The 14,558-nt window shown below is 47.5% G+C and overlaps 1 protein-coding gene across 2 annotated transcripts in view; it reads right to left on the bottom strand.

The window, feature by feature from the left end:
- The window catches only part of LOC120931667 (leucine-rich repeat and IQ domain-containing protein 1-like), a 127,514-nt gene that overhangs the window by 44,684 nt on the left and 68,272 nt on the right, over positions 1 to 14,558 (bottom strand). Inside the window, exon 10 of one of the 2 annotated variants that reach the window (XM_040343317.1) lies at positions 12,090 to 12,222. The exons of the other annotated variant lie outside the window; for it this stretch is intronic. Coding sequence (XP_040199251.1) covers positions 12,205 to 12,222 — 18 coding nt within the window. The 3' untranslated portion in view covers positions 12,090 to 12,204. Of the gene's footprint in view, positions 1 to 12,089; positions 12,223 to 14,558 lie in introns of those variants that run through there. 2 annotated transcript variants of the gene reach the window in all.

The following is a 14,558-nucleotide window of genomic DNA, read 5'->3' as shown; positions in this document are numbered from 1 at the left end:
TTGAACAGCCCTTGAGGACAGGTAAGTGTGTTTTATCTCCTATCTGGTGTGTAGCATGTGAGGGGGTGAAAGGGAACATGTAACAAGTGTGTGGGTCCACCAACATGTGAATGTTTTGTGTCATCCACAGATGTGCAGGAGGGAGCGGGGCCATCTGCTACCGATGGCCGTCCCACGCCATCATCCCTGGAACATCCTGCGCCTGACCCCCTGGGAAGCCAAGAGTCATTGGTGGAGGGGAGTGCCCAGACCTCAACTCAAGAGGTGGTTGAGGAGGAATTGGTCCATATGGATCAGGAGGTGTGCCTCTATTTGGAAGAATCATCCCTTTCGGCTGGGCCCTCTCACACATCCACCCCATCTCGTCAAGCCCCTCAAGGGCCTCCCCCATTAGATCCAGCCCCTCAAGGGCCTCCCCCATCAGATCCAGCCCCTCAAGGGCCTCCCCCTTCAGATCCAGTCCCTCAAGGGCCTCCCCCTATAGAAGGCCCCATGCCTCTCTCCTGGCCCCAGGAAGGCTCCCAGGAAGACAAGGGGGGTTCCTGAGTTCCTCCCGAAACATTTAGCGAGGGAACAGGACCGCCAGACCCGCCACATGGGTGCTGTTGCCGTGGAGATGCATCGTGTGGCAGACAACCTGGTCTCCTCGGGCCCCATAAATGACGCTCCCCTGGATGTCAGTGTCAACAGTGCAGCGATGGTCACCTGCCTTGGAGAGCTGCAGGCCACAACGGCCAACCTCGTGGCAGAGGTAAAGTCCCTGGCAGTGGCCGTACAGGGCAATACAGCTGCCATTGAGGCGGAGGGGAGGCAGACGCGGCTGTTGCAGGCGGAGACCAATGCGGTACTCACCCGCATAGCCGTGGCTTTGGAGGGCAGGCAGCCAGCCAGGGAGAGACCAGGGGATGCTCCTCCACCTGATGCCCCACCCCCCCCACCCGAGGCTCCCACCAGACAATTACGGAGCTGGGGCCGTGGCCCTGGCACCAGGCTTGGCTCACGACAGGGCAATTGATTTTTTTTGTTTCCCTTATATTTGCTCAGGTCATGAGCGTTTTTTTCCCTATTTGCTCAGGTGATGAGCGCTTTTATATTATGTTTGCTCAGGTCATGAGTTTTTTTATTTATTAATTACTGCACACGGTGAGGCGTGTAGACTATAGTGTGACTGGTGTGTGAATGTGGGGGTGACACTCCTGCCAGCAGAGGAGTGTCACCCTGGGTCGTCGGGGAGAAGTTATCCCCACGACCGTGTGAATGTGGTCTGAATGGACAGCGACATAATTGGGGCCTTGGCGTGGCGTTGCTGCTCCCAAGTCCTGCATGGTAGACTTGGGCTAATCCAATGTGATGTGGATGTGGTGTGTGTGAGCTAGGGACCACAGTGGTGTGCATGCGTGCATTCTGCTTGTGCCATGATGAATGTGTGTGTTTACCGTGCAAAGATACATTCCACTAGGCAACTTCTGACTGCTGTTCCCTCAGCAGACGGGGTAGCCTCGGGCAGGGGGGACTGTCTGGTTCGGGGGTCAGGTCATCACGTATGTCAATCTCCAGGCCCTTTCTCATGGCGAAGTTGTGCAGCATGCAACATGCACCGATGATCTGGCACACAAAGTTTGGGGAATACAACAGGGTCCCCCCGGACTTATCCAGGCATCGGAAACAGGACTTCAGGATGCAAAATGTGCGTTCCACCACTGCACAGGTACGTATGTGTGCAGCATTGTAATTTCTCTCTCCTCTGGTTTGGGGATCCTGGAATGGAGTCATGAGATGGGGTCCAAGTGCATATGCATATGCAGAGTCACCTGGAAGGGAAAAGACAGGAGGATGTTAGTCGTGCATGTGCCCCTTGTGATGTCTACATCATGGGGGCGGACAGTCATGCCTGACTCCCATGTCACTCACCAACCAGCTAGCTGTCCCTGTACACGTTCTGTTCAAATTCTGTTGGGATGTTGCTTTGACGGTATATGTGTCAGGGCGCAGACCTTCCACGGTCTCTTTCCCCAGTTGGTCCTGGGTGGAATCGAACCCAGGATCTCTCCATTGAAGGTCCAGCTCTTTTGTCTCTGAGCCACTGCTCAGTGCTATTCTGTGTGCTGTCCGTTGGAACCTGGTCCTGAACCTGTACTCCTGTGGACCAATCAGTGGCTGTACTCCTGTGGACCAATCAGTGGCCAGTGCGGCCTATTTAAGCCAGCCCCTTCCCCTTTGCTGGTTGCTGGTTTGTCATCAGTTCCTGTATGTGCTTTATCCCTTGAACTAACCTCTTGACCTGGATTACCTGATTGCTTGACTACATACCTGACCTCGGCTTGTTTATCGGATTGCTGCCTTCTCTTACCCCTGACCCCGGCTCTGGACTTTGGACTCGCTTCTCTCTGTGAACCCTGATCCCGGCTTGAATCTCAGACTTGCTGCTGTCTCCATTCCCTGAACCTGGCTTGCTTCTTGGACTTCCTTATTCCTGCTCCTGATTGACTTCGCATTGGCTTCCGGCTTCTAACGTATCCTGTGGATTCCGGATCCCACACTTGTGATCTTCACCTCGGCTACTACCCAGCTACCCTCCGGTGCCGGTGCCTTCTGGTGCTTCCCTCTCTCTGTTTCCACCCTCAGAGGAAGGTTAGCGCCAGTCCGCAAAGGTGAGCCGTCCGCAGCATCTCGGTCTCGGTAAGTACGTGTCCTGATAGTACAAACCAGCCAGATGTCTGAGACCGACCGGGCGCGCTCACCTTTTGAGACCTTGTGCCAGCAGGTCTCCGCCTTGATGGACGCTGTGCAAAAACTTCAAGAAGGCTATCTCCAGATGGATGGCCGCCTACAACAACTTGCCATCCCACCTGGGCCATCTGCTGTACCTGCAGCCCCTCTTACTGGACTTCCCGCTCCTCAGGCCGCATTAACCCCAGCAGTTATGACCACGAACCCGGAACCCCGAGTACCCATTCCTGAACGCTTCTCGGGTGACCGTAGGAAGTTCAGAGCTTTCAAAAACGCCTGCACCCTTTATTTTGGTTTACAGCCCAGGACTTTTTGCTCTGAGGCGGTGAAAGTGGGATTTGTCATCTCCCTCCTCTCGGATGAACCCCAGGCCTGGGCCCATGGTCTAATGGAGCAGAGGAGTCCCGCTTTGGACACTATTGACGAGTTTTTTATTCACATGGCCAAGCTCTATGACGATCCCCTGCGTTCATCCACTGCTGAATCCACCCTCCATAATCTGAACCAGGGTAGACGCCCAGTGGAGGATTACACCGCCGAGTTCAGGAAGTGGTCGGCCGATACTGGGTGGAACGAGTTGGCCCTAAAGTACCAATATCGCCAGGGTCTCTCCGAAGCCCTAAAAGATGAACTGGCACGTTCTGAAACCCCTGCTACGCTGGAGGGTCTGATCCAGTCCGCCACCCAGTTGGACCGACGCCTACGAGAGAGGCGTTCTGAACGTTTCCAGTCCAACCGTCTCAGCTGGGCTCCGCCACGTCTGCCTTCGGTGCCCACACCTCCTTCGGTTTCACCAACTTCTTCATTACCTGATCCAGAGCCTATGCAGCTTGGCTTAGTACGTCCGCCCCTCACTCCGGAAGAAAGACTACGCAGGCGTCGAGCCAACCTTTGCCTTTATTGCGGTGGGGACGGCCACTTTTTGCGCACCTGTCCGGTGAGACCCTGTAAGTTGAAACCTGCACCAACCCTCAATTACCATGTCTCGCATCTATCACAGACTTACGTTGTGCTTTTCCTTTCCCTGCAGCTTCCGGAAGGGGCAACCCGCCTACCGGCGATCATTGACTCGGGAGCATGCAGCAGCTTCCTGGACTTGGCCCTGGCCCAAAAGCTGCGCATCCCTCACCGCACTAAAGATACTCACCTTCAAGTCCACCTAGCGGATGGGTCACTTCCCCGTTCTGGATTGGTTACACATGAAACACTTCCCCTGCACGTCATCTCTGATCTTGGCCATCAAGAACATCTTCGGTTGGACCTCATCCCATCTCCCATGTTCCCCATCATCCTGGGACTCCCTTGGCTTCAGCTCCATCAACCATGTATCAATTGGCTCACCAGAGACATCAGTTTCACGTCTTCTTTTTGCCTTCAGCATTGCCTGCTACCTCCTCCTGATTCTTGCTCCACCCTCATTAGCCCACCGGAAAACCTTCTACACGTCCCTCCTGCCTACTTGGGGTACAAAGATGTTTTTGATAAACAACAAGCAGATTGTTTACCCCCACATCGGCCGTATGACTGCCCTATCGATCTCCTGCCAGGCTCTGAGATTCCCTTCGGCCGTATTTTTCCCCTTTCAGAAACTGAATTAAAGGCCCTCAAGGCCTACATCGACGAGAATTTAGAGAAAAAATTTATTCGCCCCTCCTCTTCTCCCGCTGGGGCTGGGATTTTCTTCGTCGAGAAGAAGGATGGCTCACTCCGACCTTGTATAGACTATAGGGAGCTCAATAAGGTCACCATTAAAAACCGGTATCCCTTACCACTCATCCCAGAGCTGTTCCAGCGTTTCCGCTCGGCCCGCATCTTCTCAAAACTCGACCTCAGAGGAGCTTACAATCTTGTCCGGATCAGGGAAGGGGACGAGTGGAAGACAGCGTTCAGATCTAGATTCGGACATTTCGAATACTTAGTGATGCCTTTCGGGCTTTGTAACGCCCCGGCCACTTTCCAACATTTAGTCAATGACATCTTTCGTCAGTACCTGGACGACTTCCTTGTTGTCTACCTAGATGACATCTTAATCTTTTCAGCTACGCTAGAATTACACCGGAACCACGTTAAAAGAGTACTTATGATCCTCAGACAACACAAATTATATCTCAAAGCAGAGAAATGTGAGTTCGAGAAGACTTCAATACAATTCCTAGGTTTCCTTATATCCACTGATGGGGTTGCCATGGACCCCCAAAAGGTCAAGGCAATTCAGGAATGGCCGGCTCCTACAGATAGAAAAGGTGTCCAACGTTTTATTGGCTTCGCCAATTTCTATAGAAGGTTCATTGTGGGGTTCTCCTCCATTGTCTCCCCCATCACCAAGCTTACAGGTCAAGGGAATCGGTTCCATTGGTCACGGGAAGCTCAGGAAGCCTTCATTAAACTTAAGTCAGTATTCTCTTCGGCACCCGTTTTACATCACCCAGATCCAACACTCCCATTCATCCTGGAAGTTGACGCTTCAGAGTCCGCCACTGGTGCTGTTTTATCTCAGAGACAGGGGCCAAAATCCCTCTTGCACCCAGTTGCTTACGCCTCCCGGAAACTTACTCCGCCGGAAAAGAACTATGATGTTGGGGATAGGGAGTTGCTTGCTATCAAATTCGCATTGGAGGAATGGCGGTACTTACTGGAAGGAGCTACTCACCCTATCATAATTTTTACAGACCACAAAAACTTAGAGTATTTGCGTTCCGCTAAGCGTCTAAGACCCAGGCAGGCTCGCTGGGCCCTCTTTTTCACGCGGTTTAACTTCCACATAACCTATAGACCCGGTTCAAAGAACGGTAAAGCCGATGCTCTTTCAAGAATGTTCCCGGAAACACCTAATACTTCAGAACCCAGCACTATCCTGAACCCTCAAAACTTTTTTCTGATCGCTCAATCAGACTTCCTCAATTCTCTTAAATTGGCATCTCGCCAATGTACAGATCCGGAAACCTCTTCACTTGTAAAACGGGAAGATTTGTGGTGGTCTCGAGATAAGATCTTCGTGCCAAGGGAAGTAAGACAGCTACTCCTGGGTACCTTCCATGACCTCAAGATGGCAGGCCATTTTGGAACACGCAAGACCTCCGAACTAATTGCTCGATCCTTCTGGTGGCCTAAGTGGCGGCGTGACTGCAAAACGTATGTGGCCTCCTGTGTCCGTTGCCAACGCAACAAGGGTCCTAACACCAGGGCCTGGGGTCTTCTCAAGCCACTGCCCATTCCGGAACGTCCATGGGCAGACATCTCAATGGACTTTATCGTTGACCTACCACCCTCTGAAGGGTTCACCACGATTCTAGTCGTGGTTGACCGGTTGTCAAAAATGGCACATTTTTTGCCCATGGTTGGCACGCCCTCAGCTTCCGATACGGCAAACATTTTTTTTAAAGAGGTTGTTAGACTTCACGGAGTCCCTAAGAGTATCGTATCCGATAGGGGTACACAGTTCACATCCAAGTTCTGGAGGGAACTGTGTAAGTCCCTGGAAGTGAAGATTTGTCTGTCCTCGGCCTATCATCCGCAAAGCAACGGCCAAACGGAAAGAACTAACCAGACCTTGGAGCAGTACCTCCGTTGTTTCTGCTCAGTCTCCCAGAATGACTGGCGTTCACTATTAGTATCTGCAGAATTTGCATATAACAACTCCATTCATGCCTCCACAAATCAAACACCGTTTTGGGCAAATTATGGCTTCCATCCTCCCTTCTTACCGGACTCCATTCCCGAAGCTTCTGTTCCAGCCGTCCAAGAACGGTTAGTATCCATTCAACAGAATTTCTCAAACTTACAAGAGGTGATGCAGCGGGCTCAGGAGGACTTTAAGAAATTTTATGACAAAGGTAGAAGGGACTGTCCCACTTTTGGGGTGGGAGAGAAAGTCTGGCTGTCCGCCTCTAATCTAAAATTACCTGTTCCTTCACAAAAATTGGGCCCGAAATTCATTGGTCCTTTTGAGATTAAACGCAAGATTAATCCTGTAGCCTTTGAACTGGCCTTACCTGATTCTTACCGGATTCACCCCGTATTTCATGCCTCACTTCTTAAACCCCTGGTCCCGGATCCTTTCCAAGGGAGAGCGGAGCCTCCACCTCCACCAATAGAGGTTGAAGGAGAAAGAGAGTTTGAAGTGGAAGCTATCCTTAACTGCAGGAAAAGAGGGAGACAACTCCAATACTTAATTAAATGGAAGGGCTATCCCCCGGAGGACAGTTCATGGGAGCCTTCCAGAAACATTCATGCCCCTCGGTTGATTCGGTCCTTTCAACGCGAACATCCTGAGTTAATGGACAGTTTGGGCGTCCAGAGTCCGCCCCTAGGGGGGGGGCACTGTCAGGGCGCAGACCTTCCACGGTCTCTTTCCCCAGTTGGTCCTGGGTGGAATCGAACCCAGGATCTCTCCATTGAAGGTCCAGCTCTTTTGTCTCTGAGCCACTGCTCAGTGCTATTCTGTGTGCTGTCCGTTGGAACCTGGTCCTGAACCTGTACTCCTGTGGACCAATCAGTGGCTGTACTCCTGTGGACCAATCAGTGGCCAGTGCGGCCTATTTAAGCCAGCCCCTTCCCCTTTGCTGGTTGCTGGTTTGTCATCAGTTCCTGTATGTGCTTTATCCCTTGAACTAACCTCTTGACCTGGATTACCTGATTGCTTGACTACATACCTGACCTCGGCTTGTTTATCGGATTGCTGCCTTCTCTTACCCCTGACCCCGGCTCTGGACTTTGGACTCGCTTCTCTCTGTGAACCCTGATCCCGGCTTGAATCTCAGACTTGCTGCTGTCTCCATTCCCTGAACCTGGCTTGCTTCTTGGACTTCCTTATTCCTGCTCCTGATTGACTTCGCATTGGCTTCCGGCTTCTAACGTATCCTGTGGATTCCGGATCCCACACTTGTGATCTTCACCTCGGCTACTACCCAGCTACCCTCCGGTGCCGGTGCCTTCTGGTGCTTCCCTCTCTCTGTTTCCACCCTCAGAGGAAGGTTAGCGCCAGTCCGCAAAGGTGAGCCGTCCGCAGCATCTCGGTCTCGGTAAGTACGTGTCCTGATAGTATGTAGCTGTCGTGGCTGGCCCCGGGGTGTTTGGCACGGATGTGCCATATGAGGCATTGGGCATCGGCTATAACCTGTACGTTGATGGAATGCCAGTGCTTACGATTACAGTATATGTGCTCTGTGGCACGGGGGGGCCGTAGTGCCACATGGGTGCAATCAATAGCCCCTACGGTGCGTGGGAATCCTGCAATCCTGACAAAATCCGCCATTGCCTACTGCCGCAGATGCTCATGGGTGGGTCTGATGAAGTGGTGGGACATGCGTCTGAGGATTGCGGGGACAACCTGGTGCACACATCTGCTCATGGTGGTTTGTGATATCCCAGCCACTACACCACTTGTACGCTGGAATGATCCACTGGCGAGGAAATGCAGTGTTGCCAGTACCTTGACCAGTGGCTGCACTGCATGTGAGCGTTGTGTCTTGCTGGTGATGTCATCATACAGGGTTGTGGTTAATTCCAGGATGGCAGCAGTGCTGAATCTGAAGATGCGATACACCTCCGAATCCCCCATGCCAAAGGCGTTCATGCGCTTTCTATATATCCTCTCCTGTGCCCTCCTCCTTCTACGTGTCTCTGAACACACTAGTAGTGCTATGACCATGCCTGGCTCTGGCATGTTGGCATACGGATGTGTTGTCCTGCAAGTGTGGTTGCTCAGCTCGTCCGTAACGGTGCTGCTGCAGCTGCTCTTCAGCTGACCTGCGCAAGTCTGGTGCAAAGTTACCCCTGCTTTATGAGGGGTAACTTTAGGCCGGACGTACAGCTTACGCGCAACAGGCGTAGCCTGCGTCGGGCGCACGTACGTTCGTGAATCGCCGTATCTCCCTCATTTGCATATTTGAATACAAAGTCAATGGGAGCGCCAGATGCGTCCAGCGTAAAGATGCGCCCACGCTACGCCGGCGTAGGAAAGTTACATCGGTCGGAAGAAGCCTATTTTCAGGCGTATCTTGTTCTGTGGGTACGGCGCATAGATACGGCGGCGTATATATACACTTACGCCGCGCATCTCGAGATACGCCGGCGTAAGTTCTTTGTGAATCTGGGCCCTGATGTTCGAGTCTAACTTACGTTCGACTCAAACATCGGGCTCATTCCTATTGACAAATGCATCAGCTTTGCTTTTTTTTACTCTAGTAGCCAGTTAGTAGCCTTCGGGGGGACATCCATTCAGCAGTGCAAATATATATTAGAAACAGCTTGGATATCAAAATATCCACCAATGATAGATCAATGGATTGAAGTGATTAAACTTAATTTAAGATGAAAGGAATTAACATACAAACATTTTTTTTAAATCTGGCACTGGTGGCTAGTCTCTAATTTATCTGAGCAGTCAGCTGAGTATACAGTGCCTTGCCAAAGTATTCACCCCCTTTGCATTATTTGTGTTTTGTTGCCTCACAACCTGGAATTAACATGGATTGTTTGAGGATTTGCATAATTTAATTAACAGAACTTGCCCACAACTTTGAAGATGTTTTTTTTATTATTGTGAAGCAAACAACAAATAGGACAAAATAACAGAAAAAGTTGATGTGCATTACTATTCACCCCCCTAAAGTCAATAATTTGTAGAGCCATCTTTTGCGGCTATCACAGCTCCAAGTCGCTTTGGATAAGTCTCTATGAGCTTGCCACATCTTATCACTGGGATTTTTGCCCATTCCTCCTTGCAAAACTGCTCCAGCTCCTTCAAGTTGGATGGTTTGCGCTTGTGAACAGAAATCTTTAAGTCTGATCACAGATTTTCTATTGGATTGAAGTCTGGGCTTTAACTGGGCCATTCCAACACATTTACATGTTTCCCAGCTTAAACCATTCAAGTGTTGCTTTAGCAGTGTGTTTGGGGTTATTGTCCTTCTGAAAGGTGAACCTCCATCCTAGCCTCAAATCACACACAGGTACAGGTTTTTCTTTAAGAATATCCCTATATTTAGCACCATCCATCTTTCCCTCAACTCTGACCAGTTTCCCAGTCCCGACTACTGAAAAACATCCCCACAGCATGATGCTGCCACCACCATGTTTCACTGTGAGGATGCCGTTCTTTGGGTGATGTGATGTGTTGGGTTTGTGCCAGACATAACGTTTACTTTGATGGCCAAAAAGTTCAATTTTAGTCTCATCAGACCAGAGCACCTTCCTCCATACATTTTTGGAGTCTCCCACATGCCCTTTTCGCAAACTGAAAATGTGCCATTATGTTTTTTGCTGAAAGTAATGGCTTTCTTCTGGCCACTCTGCCATAAAGCCCAACTCTATGGATTTATTGTCGTCCTATGTATAGATACTCCAGTCTTTGCTGTGGAACTCTGCAGCTCCTCCATGGTTACCTTAGGCTTAGTGCTGCCTCTCTGATTAATGCTCTCCTTGCCCGGTCGTGAGTTTTGGTGTGTGGCCGTCTCTTGGCAGGTTTGCTGTTGTGCCATGTTCTTTCCATTTGGTTATGATAGATTTGATGGTGCTCCTAGGGATCATCAAAGATTTGAATATTTTTTTATAACCTAACCCTGACTTCTCAACAACATTGTACCTTACCAGAGAGTTCCTTGGTCTTCAAGGCAGTGTTTGGTTAGTGGTGCCTCTTGCTTAGGTGTTGCAGCCTCTGGGGCCTTTCAAAAAGGTGTGTATAATGTAATGACAGATCATGTGACACTTAGATTGCACACAGATGGACATCATTTCACTAATTATGTGACTTCTGAGGGTAATTGGTTGCACCAGAGCTTTTTCTAGGCTTTATAACAAAGGGGGTGAATACATACACACATGCCAATTTTTTTTTTTTTTTCTGAAAAAAATGTTATGCATATATTTTTTTAATTTTACTTCACCAACTTAGACTATTGTGTTCTGATCCATCACATATAATTCAGATTAAAAAAACATTGAACTAAAGGCTGTGCTGTAACAAAATAGGTAAAAAGCAATGGGGGGGGGGGGGAATACGTTTGCAAGGCACTGTATTAATGACACTGAGGAAGATCAATAATAAGATAGAATTCTGTTTTTTGAGGGGGGCTACTATGGGTATATATTAGGGCTGTGGAAATTAAAGATTAATTCCTCGATTAATCGTTCATTTTTTTGATCGATCAAAATTCTTTTGATCGGTACTAGTGGTGCAACGGATCGTAAATGATCCGTGATCCGAACGGGTCACCATATGCGGATCAGCACACCACGTGATCCGCGGAGCTCCGCTGCTGCCTCGGCCATAGGAAAGGCCGCTGTTTCGGCCTAGCTCGAGGAGTGGCCATCTTGGTCCACCCGGCAGCGGCCTAGGTGAGCCTAGAGTGGCGCGCTGACGTCATCACCCGGCCTTAACTGCTCGTGTTCGGCTAGCTTCTCTGGTAAGACTAAGCAAGCACTAATCTTCCTATACAGTGGTGGAGATGTGGACCATATTACAGTGGGGAGATGTCTGTGGATTACAGTGGGGAGATGTCTGTGGATATTACAGTGGGGGAGATGTCTGTGGATTTTACAGTGGGTAGATGTCTGTGGATAGTAAAGTGGGGGAGATGTCTGTGGATATTACAGAGGGGAGATGTCTGTGGATTACAGTGGGGAGATGTCTGTGTATATTACAGTGGGGGAGATGTCTGTGGATATTACAGTGGGAGAGATGTCTGTGCATATTACAGTGGGGAGATGTCTATCTATATTACAGTGTGGAGATGTCTGTGGATTACAGTGGGGGAGATGTCTGTGGATATTACAGTGGGGGAGATGTCTGTGGATATTACAGTGGGGGAGATATCTGTGGATATTACATTGGGGGTGATAGTGGATATTACAGTGGGGGTGATTGTGGATACTACAGTGGGGGAGATGTCTGTGGATATTACAGTGGGGGGAGATGTCTGTGGATATTACAGTGGGGGAGATATCTGTGGATATTACAGTGGGGAGATGTCTGTGTATATTTCAGTGGGGAGATGTCTGTGGATATTAGAGTGGGGAGATGTCTGTGGGTATTACAGTGGGGAAGATGTCTGTGGATATTACAGTGGGGACTATATATGGTGGTGATCCGAAAAATGTATGTGTGTTAGTCGAACACCAAAATTTAAATCAGTAACAGCCCTAGTATATATATATATATATATATATATATATATATATATATATATATATATATATATATATATATATATATATATATACACACACACACATGTATTATTAAAGAGGAAGTAAACCCCTGATGGCTTTTACTTCCTCTTTGTTTCCCTGCAAAGGTAAAGCATAATGGGCTACTGTGCATCGCATAGTAGCCCAATATGTGACACTTACCTGCAGGAGAAGCCCGCAATGTCCCGGTCTTTCTCGCTGGCAGCGAGCATCCATTCTTCACCCTCTTCCTTCCGGATCCGCAACACCACTTTAAGGTGTAATATTGTGTAGGAGGGCCTTGAGTTAAGATTGAAATGCAAGCTGGTGAGCGCAAACATGGAAACAAGGAAAAATATATGTATTTATTTATTTATTTATTTGAGTTTGTATTTGGGTGTGGGGACTTGTTGGAGTTATATTGTATATTTGTGAGTCTATGTTTGTTGTTTTACAATTAAAAATAAAACTAATAAAAACTATTTGATTAAAAAAAAAAAAAAGACTTTCTCATCATGTACAGTATATAATATCATCAAAAGTTTCAGAGAATCTGGAGAAATATCTGTGCGTAAGGAACAAGGCTGAAATGCAATATTGGATGCCTGGGATCTTTGGACCCTCAGACAGCATTGCATGAAGGTTGAATTCTATGTACGCCGGCAAATCACAGAGCAGCCAGAGTGATCACGGCTCCGTTTCTTTTCCCCGCTGCCTGACATTGCAGTGCAATTTGGGCCAGTGCGCTGCGATAAAATGCAGCATATCTGCATTTTATCACAGCACATTGCACAAATGTGTTTTATTCAGTGAAATAAAGTAATTGGATGTTTTACTGAAGCAGATGACTTGTGCCTATCCTTTGAATAACGACACTGGGCGCCTCTGCCAATTAAACTACCAACTGTTTTCTTTTTTTGCACTGACTCTTCTTATTAAATCACTTTACGGCAGACACCCATGCTGAGAAGAGGATGTCTGTGTTCTCAGCACAGCACTCCCTGCCTGCTCTCTCCTGCCCACATTACATTTCTGTTTGAGGGAGGAGAGAGCTCCTCCAGCAGCTAATCCTGCCTCTGCTATGTGCTCCATTTTGAATGACAAAAGTGATGGCAATTCAACTCCAGTCATTCAGTCAGCTGGAGAACATGCCACTGACAAGCTCTAATGCCGCGTACACACCATCACTTTATGTGATGGAAAAAAACGTCATTTTCTGTGAAGTAAAAAACGAAGTTTTTGAAACTTCAATTTTCAAAAACGACGTTGCCTACACACCATCGTTTTTTCACAATGCTCTAGCAAAGCGAGGTTACGTTCACCACTTTTTTCCATTGAAGCTCCCTTCATAACTAGCTTCTGGGCATGCGCGGGTTTAAAAACGTCGTTTTAAACGTTGTTTTTTGCTACACACGGTCAATTTCTGTGAAGTAAAAAACGACGTTTTGAAAAACTACACATAAAATTGAAGCATGCTTCAATTTTTTTTTGTCGTTTTTCACAAGACATACAACAACGTTTTCCCCCACACACGGTCATTTAAAGTGACGTTTTTAAAAATGACGTTTTTTTTCATCACATAAAGTGATGGTGTGTACGCGGCATAAGCCCCTGCCCCCCCCCCCTACACATAGAAACAATGTTCCCAGGGAATGTGTCCCTTCTGCCTCCCCCACCCTCCACCCCCCCATGGAGAATTGTGGAGGGGGAGAAATGGCGGAGAGTAGTGTACATCATTGGGGAAATTTGGAGCCATAGCCCACAAAAAGCGTCCAACCCAAAGTGTTAGAAACTATACAAAAACGTATTGTGTTTGGCTAGCAATACAACAAAAAATAACTATTGTAATATAATACCAAATAACTTCTTGATAGCACTTGATAGCAAGACATCGTTGCAAACACATACTTCTGTTCAGTGAACCAGAAACAGCACCTGTTGATATACATGGTTTAGTTTTGTTCGTCATAATGTTACATCAGCACTGTGTAAAAATCTGTTTTGAATGTAATATGTCTTGCTTTGATCTTTTACATGAATGCAGGGATCCACATGATGTTCTTGGGAATACATTGTTTTGCAGTATTTCTTGCTGGAATGAAAACTGTCATCTTTAGATTATTTGCAGCTCTAAATATGTTCAGTTGCCTCAGATATTAACCCTATCTGTGTGGAATAGAATTTCAAAAAGAGGATTTCTCAAAATCCGGTTATGCACATTTTTGCTTTATATACTGCAGTATAATTATTTTCATATATACAGTATACTGATCATCTTCTGAAATTCGAATTTCAAATAGAATACATGTAATATAATACAAGAATAGAATAGAAAAGAATAGAAAAAAAGAGTAGAATAGACTATAATAGAATAGAAATTAATAGAATTTAAAAAACGATAGAATAGAATAGAAAGAATATAACAATGTCCCAAAATTCAAATAGATAAAAATTAAAATTTGAATAGAATAAAAAAAATAATAGATTAAAATAGAATAGAAAATAACAGAATAGTATAGAAAAAAATCCTATGTTTTTCCTATTGCAGCCAGCGCGAGATGTACAGTCCCTTGTCGCCGAGAACCAGCGTGACGCGATCGCACTGGAAACACATTCTCGCGGGCAGGTAATGTATTCAAATTAGAAAATGATTCGATGAT

Source organism: Rana temporaria, chromosome 3 (assembly GCF_905171775.1).
Source record: "Rana temporaria chromosome 3, aRanTem1.1, whole genome shotgun sequence".
Lineage (NCBI taxonomy): Eukaryota > Metazoa > Chordata > Amphibia > Anura > Ranidae > Rana > Rana temporaria.
This window is presented reverse-complemented; position numbering and strand designations above follow the sequence as displayed.